Source organism: Homarus americanus, unplaced genomic scaffold (genome assembly GCF_018991925.1).
Source record: "Homarus americanus isolate GMGI-L3 unplaced genomic scaffold, GMGI_Hamer_2.0 scaffold32929, whole genome shotgun sequence".
In the NCBI taxonomy this organism is placed as follows: domain Eukaryota; kingdom Metazoa; phylum Arthropoda; class Malacostraca; order Decapoda; family Nephropidae; genus Homarus; species Homarus americanus.
In genome coordinates this window covers 10,300,983-10,317,081 of record NW_024737097.1, presented here as the reverse complement: position 1 = coordinate 10,317,081, position 16,099 = coordinate 10,300,983, and the positions used below count along the sequence as shown (strand labels likewise).

The 16,099-nt window shown below is 37.0% G+C and overlaps 1 protein-coding gene across 3 annotated transcripts in view; it reads right to left on the bottom strand.

Moving 5' to 3' along the window:
• Window positions 1–16,099, bottom strand: part of LOC121873203 (dual specificity mitogen-activated protein kinase kinase 6-like) — an 82,916-nt gene that overhangs the window by 26,113 nt on the left and 40,704 nt on the right. For all 3 annotated transcript variants that reach the window (XM_042376555.1, XM_042376556.1, XM_042376557.1), the window contains exon 6: window positions 10,329–10,508. In XM_042376555.1, coding sequence (XP_042232489.1) covers window positions 10,329–10,508 — 180 coding nt within the window. The remainder of the gene's footprint in view (window positions 1–10,328; window positions 10,509–16,099) is intronic.

Below are 16,099 nucleotides of genomic sequence, written 5' to 3'. Positions count from 1 at the left end.
TGAGAAATGTTTGGGTGAAAACACTAGATTTTAAGGTATAGTAATAAATAATACCTCAGCCTAAAGTAGGATAATATAATTGACATTTCTGGATTCCTTGCAGGTCAGGGAATATTTTGAATGTAAACTTCATATATTTTGCACAAAAGATAAAATATTTGCTTTGTGTAAACCAAATTATTACATTAGATCTAAAATTTGTATGTCTAATGCAAAATCCATGATGTTTATATTCAAAATGATGATCATATTGTAAGAATTCCAGCAATGTAAATTATATTCTGGCCGGGTAATTTGTATGAATTTTATGAGCTAAAACAAATATCTTCACTAAATAAAAAAAATATACGTCACCCAGACACTATCTGTCAATAAAAATACCCCACCTCCGGCTCCCCCCCCTCTTCCCACGATCGCTGGGTCCCTCCCTCCCTACCAGAGAAATGTTTGGGAGAAAACAGTATATTTAAATTTTTTTTAATAAATAATACCTCAGCCTAAAGTTAGGATAATATAATTGACATTTCTGGATTCCTTACAGGTCAGGGAATATTTTGAATGTAAACTTCATATATTTTGCACAAAAGATAAAATATTTGCTTTGAGTAAACCAAATTATTACATTAGATCTAAAATTTGTATGTCTAATGCCAAATCCATGATGTTTATATTCAAAATGATCATCATATTGTAAGAATTCCAGCAATGTAAATTATATTTTGGCCGGGTAATTTGTATGAATTTTATGAGCTACATAAAAATATTATACTTCACCCGCGTATATGAGTAGATGCACTGCGTAAAATGAAATTCTGGTTCTGGCGAGGTACCCCGTAAATGTAGAATCGCGTAAAGCGAAACCGTGTAAATCGGGGTATTACTGTATAGTTTTTTTTTTTTGGTGTCTAAATATAAAACGTCGAATTAAAAACTCGCAAAATTTGAGAAACAACTGTAGACTGTAAACCTCGCAATATTCAAATCGTCCAAATTTAAATACCACTTCCTATGGAAAAAATTTATTTGAGTCTGGTACTTTCAATGTTTGGCTAAATTTTGCCGTATTTACCCTACAGTACTTTTTTGGTTGAATTACTACCTGCAATAAAGCAACATCCTAATAAACCAGGATTTGAAGATGAATAAAATGCTTTTGACTGTTTTACTGGACATGATATTTAGAGATTTACATTTATTTTTTATTTTTATTGTTTGCTTACCAAAAATTTTAATTCAGCTGATTTTTACCGAGTTGTTTTTTTACTTTAATTATTTGTTTTTAAATAAAGATTTTTTGTTTTATTTAGACATTGATATACATGTTTACATTTGCTTACCTTCAACTGTTGAAAATATTTCCCATCGTTGTCATACCGACAAAAACAAGTAGAAAGAATGTAAACACTACAGCCCGCTCGACGCGGAGGGGACCAGGTGTATAAAATGAGTGCTGTATTAAAGATTTCACCTTCTCATACAATTTTTTTTTTTTTAAATTGATGAAAATGACGACTGATAAGCAGTTCTAAGTGATGATATTCAAAGAGGTGTGTGTACTTGTGCCAAAAGGGCTGTATATCAAGCAACGGTTTCACTGGTGTCGGTAGTAAGGAGCTACCAAACAGGGAGGTACTACTGCCTGGGAATATATTGGAAGTATGATGTGTTGTCTAATGGTAGACCCTGCTGCCATATGGCATCACAAAAATTGTGACCAAGTTCCAGGTTGCTGATCTGACTTTCTGCCTCATTTACACACAATTGCAGGGTCTCAATTGTTTCTCTTACTTTGACAACACAACATACATATATTGTTTCTCACTCTTGATTTTTTTTTTAATTTTTGTATTTCTTTGTGGTTCTTTATTATTATTACATTTTCGCCCCCTAGGCCCTGATGTGAGTCAGTGACCTGTGCCCAGGTGGGCTAATCCCCATAAAAAAAAAGAAGAAAAAGAAATAAAAAATTATAGAATTTCATTTCCAAAATCAGGGTGCATCTTCCACGATACAGCGTCTTCCAAGCCGAAAAATACGGTACCACTCCTTTTCACTCCATCTCTCTAATCACCCACACCTTTCTGCTTTCTCACTCCATATTTTAAAATGTTATGTAATGTAATGTTGAAGGGATACAACTTTGCTCATTTCTACTTTTACTTATCACAATTCCCCTAAAAATACTTTAACTTTCGTATTTATTCAAGACATCTTCAGGTCGAGACCAACTAATCCTCCACCCAATAAAGGGTAACCTGACATTCCATCAGGTCAGTAATATGAGACCACTAATCCCCCAGCCTACCTCCACCTGACATTGTGTCAGGTCAGGTTCCGTCTTGAATAAAGACGAAAGCTAAGGTACTCCGTTGTTTCCATTTTCCGTGTGATTTTATCAAGATATATATATATATATATATATATATATATATATATATATATATATATATATATATATATATATATATATATATATATATATATATATATATATATATATATATATATATATATATATATATATATATATATATATATATATATATATATATACAGTCATGCGCCGGTTAACGGCCTAGATAAGTTCTTGGAAACGTGACGTTAACCAAAATGGACGTTGTCCGATCATCACATAAACTTTTTATTTATACCTACGTGTATGTGGAATACTATATACAGTGGGGTATGCTATAACGAATGGATTCTACTACGAATATTCCTATAACGAACGGTTTTACCTATAAAATTGAGAATGCTATAACGAACGAAACTCCTACAACGAACATTATGATTATTATTATTTTTTTACTAATTTATTTATTTTTTTATTACAAGTATTAATGATATTCTTTATTTCAGGGGTTTAGACGCATATTTATGCACTTTTTTACAATTTTTACAATTTTATATTATATTTTTCAGTGTTAAGTCGTTGTATTTGGGGGCCTGGAACGGATTAATCCTATAACGAACAAGGTTCTTGAACCAATTAGATTCGTTATAGCATACCCCACTGTACGTACATATACACTTTTACTCGTAAATCACTACTGTAATGTGATACAGGTGATTAATTTTTATCTTGTGCAAAATACATGACGTTTATATTAAAATTATTCACTCTTTTACAAGAATTCCAGCAACGGCGAGCAGATGGGGGAGAGAGAGGGTGGGAGCGAGCGAGGGGGCGTAGGGGGAGGGGAGGTAGTACATTTGACAGTTGGCCCAGGTCTAACGAGTGTATATTTATCAGTTCTTAGGTGACTAAGCTTCTCTCTTATAAAAAGCCAGTGAAATGACCTGGGAGAATATAATTAACATAGCTGGGATTCTTGTAACATACTGATTAATCTGATTATAAACATGCTATAATTTGCACTAGACAAAACAATTTTAGTACCGTAATCAAATTAGTACATGTGCACTCCAGCTTTGCACTAAGGTCATTTATTTATATTATGTTTCTTTTAGTATGGTGTGTGCATGTAAATGGATGAAAATAAATGAAGAAATCTATGTAAATCTACCCAAAAATACAGTTGAAAAACTTTTTTATAAAATGTACTACAGTACTGTACACTAATGTACAAAATTTTTTATCTCTTGAGCAAAATACAGTCAACCCTCACTTTACGCGGTTAATATAACCCACAGGGTACCGCGGAAAGTGAGAAACGCGTAAAGTGAACAACATAACATATGGGATTAATTGAAATGAAATAGAAACCGGGCCGACCCCCAAACTCCACTTTTTGACAACACACAACTATGTTGTAGTAAAAATTTTATCTTAACTTTATGATGGTATGCACACACAAGTAATATAGAAGAGGTTAGGTTAGGAAAAATAAAGGTTAGGTTAGGAAAACTAAAAGTTAGGTTGAAGACTTATGTTAGTAGAAGAGATGGGTCGGCGTACGGGGATGGAGGCTGGTTCCGAGGCAGAGGGCAGGCTACTGGCCCTCAGGTGAGTCACCATCGCTGTCATCCACACTTGTCAGGGCCTCCCTGACAAATCCCTCAAAGTCATCTTCACTGTCTCTACCTCTGTCACTATCACTGGCTTGGGCTGGCTGCGGTGGATTGCGGGCGAAGAACTCTGTTATGCTTTGCTGATGGCTGGTGTTTATGTTATCGTGATAAACCTTGAAGTAGGGCTCCATAGTCTGCAACAGCCGGGTAGTGACGATTTCATACCTGTTTGTGTCATGGTCGTCGGAAAGGAGGAGCTTGATTTTCTCGACACACTCGATGGTACCCCTAACATTACTGTGGGATAAGCGGTGTTCTTCTTGGGATGACGCACCACCTGCCTCTTCACTGACGTCATCATCATCTACCATCTCGTCGGTAGTCACATCAGGATCCCTTATCACCTCCAGGATGTCGTCATTGGTGGTCTCGGAGAAGCCTGCAGCTGTAACACTCTGCGCAGCTTCTCTGGCAAGGTCCACTGCTACTGTAACAGTCTGAACCTCACCAGTCACAGATTGACTCTGCCTTACGCCCGGAATGCCTTGCAACACGTCTCCATGCGTGACGAACAGGTGCAAGAGACAGCTGATCCCATGCCTCCACCAAGAAGTCCACAGCTTTCTTGATGTTAAATATTCTCCAGAATTGTTTGAAAAGTATTTTATGCTCTGCCAACTGTTGATCCTCGTCTTCTTCGCTCTTGCTATCGGTGGTGGTGTCACTCAGGTTACGCAACTCTTCCCTGGTGTTGGTGTAGTCGTTTAGGAGCTGGAATTTTTTTGTTGAGAATGCAGCTTTTACATTGCAGATTAACTCTTGGTCCATGGGCTGTAATATAGATGTAGTGTTGGGAGGAAGGAAGACCACTTTTACGTTGGGGTGACGATCTAACAGTAGGGCCGAGTGTCCTGGTGCGTTGTCCAGCAGCAACAAAATCTTGAATGGCACATTCTGTTGCTCACAGAATTTCTTTACATCGGGAACGAAACAGTCATCAAACCAGGAGAGGGACAGTGTAGAGAACATCCACGCCTTACGTGCGGTCAGCCAGTGGACATTTAGCTTGGTCATGTCCATGTTCTTGTAGGCGTGCGGCTTGCAGGCTGTGTGGATCACTGATAACTTGAGCTTACAGGTACCGGAGGCATTGGTGGTAAACAGGACGGTGATGCGCTCCTTCTGCATCTTCCGGCCCCGAATCTTGCTGGCATTCTTCACAGTGAAGGTCTTGGAAGGTAGCTTTTTCCAGAAAAGACCAGATTCGTCCATGTTAAACACCTGGTCGTCGGTGTACTGTCCTTCCTCCATAATCTCACGTAAAAACGGAGGAAATTCCCTAGCCGCAGCACGGTCAGCACTGGCTTCTTCACCACCAATGTTTATATTGGTGATCTTGTTCCGCATCTTAAACCTCTGTAACCACCCAGAGGAAGCATTAAAGGGTTTGGGCTCTGTAATTCCCATCTTTCGTGACACTGCAGCATACAGTTCACATGCGTACTCCTTAACAGAGCGCGTGTTGACCGCCATGTTCCGTCGCACCTGATGCACCAAGTAGCTCACAAGTAGTTTTTCTGTCTTGAGAAGCACCTGGTTGTGAAAATACTTGATCATAGAAGCACCTGTAGACTTTGTGATCTTCATGTGCTCCTTTATCTTGGCTGCATCCTTCTTTATCGTCCGGATAGTAGATTCGTTCACACCATGCTGGTGCGCCAAATCAACCTGTCTTGTTCCTTTCTCTAACTCTTGGATGATCTTGTACTTCACCTCGTAGCTTAAGGAACGCCGTGTCTTCTTGGGCTTAGGGCGGCTGGGTCCAGGCAAGGAAAGGTTTCTCTCTGGGGGTGGTGGTCCGGCGGAAGCCATTTTAGAGAACAATGGATGCACGATTACACGGTGTGGCCTGGAGGGATGAAACTGCCGCGGCTAGGTCAAGCGTCGTCTTTCCTCCCTCCCTCCCTCCCTCCCCCGTGTGGACACGTCATATTACTTTAAACCAATTACAACTAGCAGCGGAGGGAGGTAGGGATGCATGGCCAATCACAGTCCGATACGTCATATGACGTCAGTGATAACGCAACAGAGACATGCACTGCGCAACCTTACCGCGCGGCTTGGCCAGGCGGAGGCAGAGGAGGGAGGAGGCGGGAGCAGGCGGGTGGGGCAAATCTAAAAATAGCGTCGAGCCGGACACTCTCCGCGTAAAGGGGTACAAGCACTGCGGAATGTGAGCATCCTGGGTTCCGGCAAGGCACCGCGTAAACGTGGAAACGCGGAATGTGGGATCATGGAATGTGGGATCGCGTAAAGTGAGGGTTGACTGTATATGACGTTTATATTCAAATTATTGGCTGTCTTGCAAGGATTCCAGCAATGCAAATTATAATCTCCTAACTTTAGTCTGAGATAATATATAAGATAAAACTGTAAGCCTAAAAGCCTGGCTAGGGGGAGGGGGGGGGGAGGGAGAGGGGACTGAAGGAACCAGCCACGCCACCCAGCGGGGGGTTGGGGGGTTGAGGTGATAAGTTTGAGCCGAAGGTCTCTGTGTGTTTATTTAACAGTCCTACTAAGCTTCTCTCATTTTAAAATGCCAGAGATATGACCTAGGAGAATATAATTAACTTAGCTGGGATCCTTGTAATATACTGATTTATTTGAATATAAACATGTTGTAATTCGCACTAGACATAACAATTTTAGTACCGTAATCAAATTAGTACATGTGCACTCCAGCTTTGCACTAAGGTCATTTCGTTATTTTACGTTTCTTTTAGTATGGTGTACATGGATGAAAATAAATGAAGAAATTTATGTAGATCTACCCAAAAATACAGTTGAAAAACTTTTTATAAAATGTACTACAGCATTGTACACTAATGTACTACATTTTTTATATCTTGAGCAAAATATATGACGCTTATATTCAAATTAATCTCTGTCTTGCAAGGGTTTCAGCAATGCAAATTATATTATCCTAACTTTAGTCTGAGATATTATATAAAATAAACATAAAGAAGTCACCAATCTTTTATCTTGGAGCACAAGGGTGGTGGGAAGACGGGAGGGGGGGGGGAGAGGGGACAGAATGTTTGGCGTTTGTTTGTTTATTTATTTGAGATAAGATTTGACAGTTGGCGCTGAAGCCCTGCCTGCGTGTTTATTTATCATTACTTAAGAGTGACTAAGCTCTTCTCATAATTTTCCACCCAAACGACCTGGGTGAATATAACTTACATTAGAGGGATTCTTGTAAGATAGTAATTTATTTGAATGTTTTTTTTTTTCAATTTAAATTTTAATTGTTTATCCTTTGATAGAGGAAGCGGGATCCTAGTGCTGTCACTTGGTACCCCTGTACCATAACACCAGAAGCAACTGGCCAGTGTCACAAGTATATACAGTACAGTACAGTCATCCCTTGGTTATCGCGCCTAATTGGGACCCCGCCGATAACGAAAGTACAGAACCTATGGGATTTATTCTAATTGGTTCAGGCACCCAAGACCCAACCCCAAGTTTCCCATTTTACGACCATTTAGACCCACTAAATATATATATAATGTTATGGTAAATATCATAAACACACATAGGCATGGCTAGGTTTATTACAAAGTGATGAAAAGGGTACGCTTAATACTGTAGTCCACAAAACATGTATATATATATATATATATATATATATATATATATATATATATATATATATATATATATATATATATATATATATATATATATATATATATATATATATATATATATATATATATATATGTATATATATATATATATATATATATATATATATATATATATATATATATATATATATATATATATATATATATATATATATATATATATATATATATATATATATATATATATATATATATATATATATATATATATATATATATATATATATATATATATATATATATATATATATATATATATATATATATATATATATTAACTTTTATCTTTATTCAAGACTTTTCAGAAAATTCTATCGATTTTCAACCCCAGAAAATTTGTTCCTAAAGCTGGAAATTTTTGGAAAATTACGGCTTTGGGGATGATTTTCCGAGCAAGTTTCAATTTCAGCAATCGCAGATTTCCGGGTTTGACGGATTCTGGCTAACGGAGATATAACTGTATTTATTAATATAACATCTTCAGTAATAGAGAAAATATTTTTAATATGACTTATAAATAAAAGGAAAAGCTGTATCAGAAGGTTATTTACTCAAGATGCATTCATGTGAGAGCTTTCAGCAAATAAGCTTACTACTATTGTGTGATACATGATGGCTCAATTTGGCTACTTATACACTTACTACAATATTACTCATTAAGTGATGATAAATATACTACAATAATATTAAGTGATGATAAATACACGACTATAGTACAGTACTAATTTACTAAGTGTTGAAGACACATTTTGGTAAGCAGCTAACCCTATCAGCTGTTTGCTCTTTGTACACAAATGACTTATGGTGTTGAATATGGGATTCTTTTTTCAGGAAAGCTGATTATTTTAGGATAATATTTTATCAGCCTATCACCAAATGATCCTAAATTACTTGAGAATTGTGGTGAAACTGCATAAAGACATGTTCAAGGAATCATGAGGGTGAGAAGGGGAGGGAGCCACCCACCCGTGCTACCCCCCACCTCCCCTCTCTTCTGCCAGCTGCTCCCAGATATACACCCATCTTCTACATACAATATACCCCTACAATTTTTTGTTCTTATTTTTATAGTACAGTACTGTATGAACAAATAATCTAAGCCAAAATATTCCGAACTTGGTTAACTCTGTAATTCGAGAGTCCCAGAGCCCCTTTTTTGTAGAATTAATGAGGGTACATTGTAATGTTGTTTGGAATGTATCTCCATAAATACTGTACAGTGTGTTGAAATTACCACATTGTAAGATAATTTGCTGAGCTTTCAAGGAGTATTAGTGTACATGTTGGAATGTATAAACCCCTAATTACATTACTGTACTTATGGGGAAAATTCCTCATTATATAATGTTTTACTTCAAGTCGCTTTTCTCTGGAATACATCCCTGACATATAATGAGGACCCCCTGTACATATGCACCCACTTACAGATATACATAAAGTAAATTCACATATACACAAGTAGATTGAATTATTTCAGAAATACTAAAACACTTGTACAGGTCCACAATCCCTTATCCGTAATTCTGAAATCAGAAAAGCTCTGAAAACCAAAAAAATTTTCATGGAGCATCACTCGTGTGCATGACATACCCAGAGTGACGCTGAACATGACCCGAAACGGCCGAAGCTTGACCCACGCAGGTGTGAGGCATCAGTTGTGTCTCAGCAGAATATAACTTGCATTGCTGGAATCCTTGCAAGATAGCAAATAATTTTAATATAGACATCATATATTTTGCACAAGAGATAAAATTTTTAGTCCTTTAGTGTAGTACATTTACGTACAAGTTTTTCAACTCATATTTTTGGGTAGATATATGTAACTTTCATCATTAATTTTTACTCATTTACATGCACACACCATCCTAAATACATATTGTGAAAAAATTAAAAGAAATAATTGTCCTTAGGGCAAACCTTTACTGTAGTAAAATGTACTAAATAATTACTAAAATTTTTGTCTAGTGCAAACTATAACGTGTTTATATTCAAATTAATCACTATCTTACAAGAATTCCAGCAATGTAAGTTTTATTCTGCCAAGTCAATTAATTGCCATTTTATAGGCAAAAAACTTAAACTCCCTCTGTATGACTTGATAAATACTGTACCCACAAGGTAACCTTCACTGGCTGTGTCAACACAACACCTCACCTCCCTCATGCTCTCAGTCAGGGTGAAATTGGTTTTAAGTTTAAAGTTTTTATCTTCTAAAATATCACAGACTAATCTTAGCAGAACATAACTTGCATTGCTGGAATCCTTGCAAGACAGCAAATTAATTGAATGTAGACATTACACACCTCAAATTAAGTGTTAAAATATTTTATTGTTTTTTATTTATTGTTGCACAGTATACTGTAAAGTACTGTATTTGGTTACATTTAATATTTTGTTAATTCTCTTTCTGGTATACTGTACAGTACTTTGTATGTGCTTTTTAATTCACATTCAAAAGGTTCGTTGTAGAAATATTAATGTGTTTGCTTATGGGGTGCTGCCACAGACCCTGCTAGGGTGTTACCTTATTATGCGGTGTATGTACTGTTCTGAAATCCTAAAAATTTTGAATTACGAAACACATCTGGCCCCAAGGGTTTCGGATAAAGGATTGTGGACCTTTAGTACTTATCCAGCAATACTCACAGCCATATATGGTTTACATCCAGCTTGTACTGTCTTAGCAACTGAGTCTACTAAGTAACCTGAGATCCCAAAATCACACATCTTAACCTCTCCACGTCTATTAATAAGAATATTGGATGGCTTCACATCACGATGAATAACCTTAAGTTCAGTGTGTAGGTAATGTAAGGCACTCACTACCTGAAAGGAAAAACAGAATATTAAAATAATGAAACAGAGTATACATTCAGTATTAATTGTTGAGGTGTGACCAAGGAAGTATTCCTTTACCATCCATTTACATATAATTATGGTTCAAATACAAGTTCTAAATAGTATATCAACTAAAATGTAGCATTTTATGACCTACCGATCATTTGCAAGTGACTTGTATCGTGATTGCCCACCAGAGCATTCCTTTACAGAACTTGCCTTGTCAGGGGTGTATCTGCATTTTTAACCGTGTCTTAATTTATAACTGAATTACCAGAATTTGTGGTATTGTTGTTTAAAGACAATTGGCATTTGGAGCTATGAACTTAAAAGCTGTGAGCCAAAAATCATATGGAGAGTCGATGATTGGTAGACAATCCTCTTGTCCTCAGTGACCCTTCACCCACACCTATGATGCCACACAACATGGCTCACCAGAGATCAGCAGTTGCCAGTTACCCCACTACCTCACAACTCGCCAACCATGATGAGTAGAAAGTTTTTATATGATTTTTACGGCTTCTAATTTTATATCTTCATTTTTTTCTAATTTCATGTCATGTTTTTCTTTGCATTTATGGGGTACCCTTGATTTACAAAATGGTGCAGTTATTGGGTTAAAGCAGTTACAGTGTCCACTGAGATCAGTGCAAGGCAGTGACAACAGCTAATCAACCAGTCAAACTGAGGTACTGTATTTGAAATTTGCTTTGAATTCTGCTCAGTGTCCAATATGAAAACCAGGGAACCAACAAGTACACTTCAATGAACATTGAACTGCAGAAGTGCTTCGATTTATGAAAGGGATATGTTACTGGAAAGCCTTATGTAAATCAAAAGTAATTTTTCCAATTGACTCCTATTATATAAAGGGAGATAAGTTCATATAGAAAAAAGTCCCCAAACCTTATACTGTACAATATAAATGAAAAATAATATGGTCACACAAGAGGAGATGGGACGATAGTTCTACATGAGAAAATGAAGAAAATAAGACCCTGGTTGTAGCTGTAGTAAATTTAATGTAAAAAAATTAATAAATATGTTTTAAGTAACATTATTTAATGTTAATAAATGGAACAATCGAAGTAGCTAACCACTAATGGCAAAGAAAAAAAAAAGAAGATGGATTGGGAACGCCAACATAGACGTGCGCATTTAAGGATACTGCGTCATTTATCTTAAGAATATGTACAAAAGATTCATTATTGTTTATTATTGAATATGTATTTGATTGAATTAATCTTTTTATATGCAAAATGAACAATTCAATTCATTAATAATACGTAGAATATTAAAACACACAACAGGATAAGAGACGACATTGTTGTCAGTGTTGATGTAATTGCCCCTGTCTTATAGGCAGAAGTATTATATAAATGGGTTAATTACATTTGATTTATATACTCGGGTTAATTACATTTGATTTATATACTCTATCACCCTCTGTAGCTTTCCACTAGCTATGAGGTAGCATGTTCAGAGCACGTGAGAAGGTGTGCCCACGGGAAGTCGCGTCACTTAGTGCTGAGCTAAGGCATTAAGTAGCCGGCTCTCTGGCCACCTCTTGCGGCAGTAGTTTGATATCCTTGACTAGAGGAAGACGTTATTGAGAGCCATCGTGGATGGTTCCGTCTTCCCTCGAGGGAGAACGTCGGATATATTTCCGTTCTCCCTTGATGGGTCCCTACTCATTTATCACTCACCGCTCATCGACAGGACTTACTTAGCAGAGCTATTTAACATAGCCTCCTCCGTCCTCATCTTAACACTCATAGCTACAGTGATTAAGTTACGGTGATATGCACTTGGAACTGTATCTGAGATAGTTCCTCAATAAATAGATAACAGACAATTGGGTTTCGCTACTAAAACCCTATATAATATACATGTTCTAGCCTCATTAACCCAGACGGAATCAACAGTTAAAGGGCCAGAATATAAGGTGGCAGCGGTTCAGAACCTTTCACAAGATCAGATCATAAGGTGGCAGTGGTTCAGAACCTTTCACACGATCAGTTCATAAGGTGACAGCGTCTCAGAACCCTTCACAAGATTCTCGTCGCTGTCGGAAACACTATTCCAGCGTCTTGCAAAGAAAGAGCGTTCCAGTAGTTCATTCTCACTCAACTATCGTATTGACAGGACGTAATTAGCAGAGCTATTTAACATAGCCCCCGTCCATCTTCATGCTAACATCTCAATAGCTACATTGAGATAATTTACAGTGATTAACCTACGGTAATACACAGTGGAACTACATGAAATATAGTTCATTAACTAATCATAGAATCTACAGTGGTGCTTCTCAAACGATTGTTACAAGTGGTGACAACCCAGGAAGGTTATTACATATATGACAGTTTCACAAGTAACTGTTATATCACACTAACAGTCATCTCACCATATACACAGTTGGTAAAGGTAGAGATATTATATTATACTGTATACGTGGCAGCGGATCAACGAACGTAAATATGAAATAACAATCAAAGATATAGTTAAATGTGTTACATTTACTACTACAAGGAAGAATAATTGTTATATACAAAGCAGCGGATCTACAAAGAAGCCGTTATACTACTGTTACATTTACTGTTACAATGATCAAAGAAATCAGTAACGGATAACAACATTCCGGTCTATATACACATTCTACAAAGTCATAAGTGTTTTTCGAAGCCAGAAAAAACAAAAAACAGTGAAGTGTTATATTCTTCTACAGTGTATTATAGTATTCCGTAGTGAGACGTTATACGTCGAGTGATTTGTATTTTGTCATCCAAAGATGATGTACAATTTTTTTTTATATCGATAACCAATACGGAGTTATTGATAGTTGCTGAATTATGGCAACAATCCTGAGCTGAAGTGAACATTAGTTTCAGCAAATGATTCTTTCACTGCCCAGGGTGTGACAGGATGTGACTACAGTTGTTATGGGTACTCATCAATCGACATCCTGTCAACAAAATTCTTTCGTATGGAGTGAGTAACCTCCAGTTACCCGAGCACCCCAGCACACCCCCTAGTGATGACACATCTCCGATCACTAGAGATGGTCTCAGCATTCTGAGGTATGGTGTGGTGGATGCACTAATGTACCCAGTAAACCCCAGAGTCCTTGAGTTTACTGACAGGGAGCAGCAGTTTGCTGTACTCAGGATTTTCGTGGACGTTGACCCAGTTACCGACCTTCGCATCAGCTGTGTCTCCTGTGAGTGACACACAAATTTTTTTTATTTAAAATAATCCTGTATACTTTATCTAAAAGTTTGGTTAAATAAATATATTAAAAACAAAACAAAAGCTCTATATGATACGGGCGTGAATATAGCTGTTACTTTTATCCTCTTCACCACTGATCAGCTCGTTAGTTGCTTGGGTGATCGGTCATGTCTCTGTTACACACTTCACTCAATTGACTGTAATGCATAACTAATCATGTCTTAACACTTGTGATGAAGGTTGGGTGGGAGATTATTGGGTCACGTTACTAACCTGATCTGATGCAACGTCAGGTCACCCAGTGTGGGGTGGGGGATTAGTGGGTCTTATGACCTGAATATGTCTTGAATGACATTATTTTTTACCCTTGAGGTATATACATAGTACTATACTGTATTGTATATGAAGGGCACATGTATTAATAAGCATAGATTATTACAGTAATGTATCTGTACTAATTAATGAAAAACAAATAAACATTATTGAATCATGAATGAGTCAATACAGTAGACAAACAGTGAGGCGACACACACACACACACACAAAACAAGGGAATTAAGACAACAAGCATGAGGAGTGAGGGTCCTATTGTATAACAAATTTGTGTGTGTGTGTGACTGCATGGTAGCTAGTTAAATATCAGCTGTTGAGGAGCACTTAGCAACACTCCTTCCCACCCCATCTCTCTAATTACCCACACCTTTCTGCTTTCTCACTCCATATTTTAAAATGTTATGTAACATATGTTGAAGGGATACAACTTTGCTCATTTATACTTATACTTATCACAATTGTCCAGAAAATACATAGGTTTTCTGTTTATTCAAGACATCTTCAGGTCATGAGACCCATTAATCCCCCACCTAAGAAAGGGTGACCTAAGATTCCATCAGAAGGTCAGTTATTATGACACCACTAATACCCTACCTCCACCTGACACTGTGTCAGGTCAGGTCAGTTACATGAGACCCACTAATCCACCACAGCAACATGGGAGTAGAAAATAAGTCTTTGCTGTAACACACAGCTTCATTCATGCCTATAACATATATATTTTAAAATTTTAAATATATTTATTTAAAATTTTTTTTAGATAATCTATTCTGGATTATTATAGCAAAGAAATGGAGTCTCTAACTTACCATATTTTGCGGCATATAAGACGCACTGGTGTATAGGACGCATTCTAAATTTAGCATGAAATATGTAGAAAAAATAAAATTGAGGGGAATTTTAATGTTATTAAAAAAAATTTATTGCCACTTTATTGGTAAAAATAAAGCATTCCAGTATGTAGCATCGTAACTTTACCAAAACAAAACAAAAATGGCTGCCAGGTGGGTAGACCATTGTTCCTTGTTTGTTGAGCATTAGCTGGTAATTGAAGCATTTCGTGCGTCAATGAAGGTTTTGATTTATTTTATAAGGCAGTTACATGTTTATACAAGAAATATAACAATGGTTATTGGTAGGAAATCTGTAAACATCTATGACAACGAGTGGTTTGCCTGACCACTGTAGGTAGTTTCAAGAATTATCGCAGTCATTTACTGAATATTCCTTGTTTATTTATTATTGTTTTAATTGCTCTCTTTGTTAAATGGAATTATTCTTGTAATATACCATATATATTCATTCTGAAGTTGTTTGGATTCTTAAACTAGGGGGATACCGAGATCCCAAGCTGAAGCCCAATCCTGACCTTCACCATATTGGACGCAGGGTGATTTTGAGGGTAAAAAAAAAAAAAAAAAAGCGCGTCCTATATGCTGCGAAATACGGTAGTTAGAACTGCATTTATGGACTCCGGTAGTTTAGACTCGAGGAAAACATCCCCAGCACCCAGAAATGTTCTGGAGAAGTGGGCTAGTGTCCATCTATGCAAGATGTCTAGTTTAGACACTAGGAAACTTTTCCCGGTACGTAATCAGAAAAGATTCTGGGGATATGGATTTTTACCGGGTTTTGAGAAAGTTGCCGGTTAGCTGGAAATCTCTCATCCTCGGAAGTGCTCTGCACCAATTGTTCCAGCTAATGGGGATATCACTATACATAAATGCACTGTCATTTGTTTGCACTAGGAAATGAGAAAGTGTGAAGAGAACAACACCTGGAATTTTAACCACCTTCCTCAAGTAAACCTGTATGTAGGAGTCGTTCCTTCAAGCGGTAGTTTTAATCACCCGAAGCTCCTACCCTCTGTGCGGGACCATTGAGAGTAGGGTTGGTAAGCCTTTCAACCTTCACTGATGCATTATAGGTCGTCTTACTTGTGTGGTTGGTAAGCCAAAGGTGTATTTGTTTATAAACACTGGCGCCAAATTCAAGACTGTACACGGACGATCTTCAAC